Source organism: Alligator sinensis, unplaced genomic scaffold, assembly GCF_000455745.1.
Source record: "Alligator sinensis unplaced genomic scaffold, ASM45574v1 scaffold1381_1, whole genome shotgun sequence".
NCBI classification, from domain to species: Eukaryota; Metazoa; Chordata; order Crocodylia; family Alligatoridae; genus Alligator; species Alligator sinensis.
In genome coordinates this window covers 1357-3964 of record NW_005843000.1, presented here as the reverse complement: position 1 = coordinate 3964, position 2608 = coordinate 1357, and the positions used below count along the sequence as shown (strand labels likewise).

Below are 2608 nucleotides of genomic sequence, written 5' to 3'. Positions count from 1 at the left end.
AGCAGGTTTAGAAGATTCTCATAAAGCAGATCAATAATACTTTAACAAGACAGCGTGCAGTCTTCTTGCAATCTGTCTCAAAACAGCTGCAAGGGCTGGATACTCGCATCATGTCATTTGCTTTACAATCAGTACAGAGAACAGTCAAAATAATCTTTCGCTTTGGGTTAGAGGAGACCTTTAATACAAAAACCCCTTAAATTAAACTGAAATGGAAGCTACAGCTTCAGACCAAATATTTATAGCCAAAGAAATATATGCAGCTTGGTAATTAAAACTTACTGGGAAATTCACAGAATTGGACTATTCAGCAAACAAACAGGGTATATGGCTTCAAGATTCTGCAATATAAGTTTACTCTGTTCATGTATCGGGTGGATAATTTACAGTGCGAGAGGTACTAAAATACTTAGCAGTTGTGTGCTAACAGAGGATTTGCTTCCTTGAGTGGCAACTTAAGTAAGAATGGTAGTATGGTCACAATCATGTCATAATTTTTATACAGGCAGTCCTTGGACTTACAACACAATTGGTTCCTGAAAACAGCGTCTTAAGTCAAAACGTTGCAACTCAGAACCAATTTTCTCATGAGAAACAATGTTATAAATGGGAGACTGGTTCCTGAACTGAGGCCCGACACGCTATTTTCACCAAAAATACTCCCAATTATAGACGAGTAGTATAGCTACACTGATGCATTTATATTGTAAATAGCAATCATATTGATTTGGAAGGACTTCTTTGAGGTGACTTTGCTGGACTTTTTGAAGGGCTCTTGGCTGGACTCTTTCTCAGGAGTCTTGGCTGCAGGTTTTTCTGGAGCCTTGTCTGCTTTCTTAAAGAAAGTGTCCAAGGAAGTTTGGACAGACGTTCTCCAGGGAGATGGGCGACATAGCAAACTTGTTCGCTGGCACAGCATCACATCAGATCAAGCGTTGTAAGTCAAAACTGACCTCAAAGTTGAAACAGGGTGTCAATTTATAAAGGTTGTAAGTGTGAAACGTTGTAACTCGAAGCACTGCAAGTTGAGGACTGCCTGTACTAATATTCTATCAGGCCACATTCGCAACCGATTTTCATTACTCAAGCGATGGGCATGGCAGTCTGAATTTGCGTTCACACTTCATCCTCTCACACAAAGTAGCAACTTGCATAAGGGGCCCCTGGTTTGTGATGGGCAATCATCGGCAATACTGAAATCAAAATAAGCAGTATGCTCAATTCCTGATCTATAGCTATATCCTCATTTGTCTGGAAAAAAATTAAAAGAAACGTCTCAACCACAACTGAATTGCTAGTCTTTTAAATGTAATCAATACTCATACTTCTTACTGCTGCAGTTGCTGGTCACCTGACCTCGTGTATCGTATCCAACAACAAAGCCTCTCTGCTTGAAGTCTGAAAAACACCTCTCGAGATATTTGTATATCCCCTGCAGAAAAACAGGAGAAACCATGCAGTTAGGTGCTTTAAAGTGCACACAAATGCCACAACAGTAGAAATAAGATGCTCCAACTTTGCTAGAGTTGGAGAAACCACGCATAAATATCTGTTCAAACAATGTTTCAGGGTTATTCACAGTATAAGTGCATTTTTATTCCTAATAAATATTAATGAATATAATTATAATTAATAAAATATAATGATCATTCTTAATAAAATAATAATAGGCATCATCTCTGAACCAAGAGTTTTAAAGTTTTGCATTTCTTTTTATTCCTAGAGTGTTTTCAGTTGCAAATACTCACAAGAATCTAGTCGGCAGGCAGAAATAATACTATGACTTAGGTGGCGAAAAAGCATGAATGGAAAGTTACTGCTGGTAAATCTTTTGAGTGCAATCTGGAAGATGAGAACATTGTTTTCAACCCACCCTTCAAATATGCCATAACGCAATTCATAAAAAACAAACTCCATTTGTTAAATAAAGAGCTCACTCAACTCAGGCTTGCATAGCACAATCTGCTGAACAGGAGACATACTACTTCTCACTTCCAACCTGAAATAAATCGTCCTTTCAACACTGCTTCCAGCTACAATACATGTAACAGAATAATGACTCTTCCTCTGAAGAAGAGACAGGTGCTAAGTCTCCATCATACATTTAAGGAAAGTTCGCTATTCAGAAGTAACATGGACTTTCAAGGTCACTGATCACTCCATCTCCAGCCTGCTCCCTTCTTGGACGGAAAGCTTTGCTTCATTGGGTATTTAAAGGCTGTAAAATTGACATTTCTGCTGGATGTGACTTCCCTGCTTAGATACCTCCATCTAGGTTCTCCCATAATACATCTTATTACCTTCAAGTTTGGCCATTACTTCCATACTGAAGTCTTCAAACTCAGCATATTTCATTCTTATCACCATTTTCATTACTACAGTGAGTTCCTATCTGTACCAGTTTATCACAATGAACAGAAAAGCTCGTACTCCGTGTTATTTTAATGCTACCGCGTTTTTTCATGTTGCTGCAGCATTCTATATTGGGACAGGAAAGTCAGGAAACTAACATTTCCAGCAGGTCTGCCGGGCTACAGCATGCACCGTTTCTGATGCTTCCATCCTTCAAGAAGGCAGAAGACCTTCTTATGCCCTGCAATCAGAACTC

General features: G+C 38.9%; 1 protein-coding gene across 1 annotated transcript in view; it reads right to left on the bottom strand.

Moving 5' to 3' along the window:
* LOC102383748 (glucose 1,6-bisphosphate synthase) overlaps window positions 1-2355 on the bottom strand; it is a 31868-nt gene extending 29513 nt beyond the window's left edge. Inside the window, exons 1-2 of the mRNA XM_006036685.3 lie at window positions 2320-2355; window positions 1326-1432 (exon numbers count right to left, since the gene is read on the bottom strand). Coding sequence (XP_006036747.1) covers window positions 1326-1432; window positions 2320-2355 — 143 coding nt within the window. The remainder of the gene's footprint in view (window positions 1-1325; window positions 1433-2319) is intronic.
* Window positions 2356-2608: the final 253 nt, after the last annotated feature.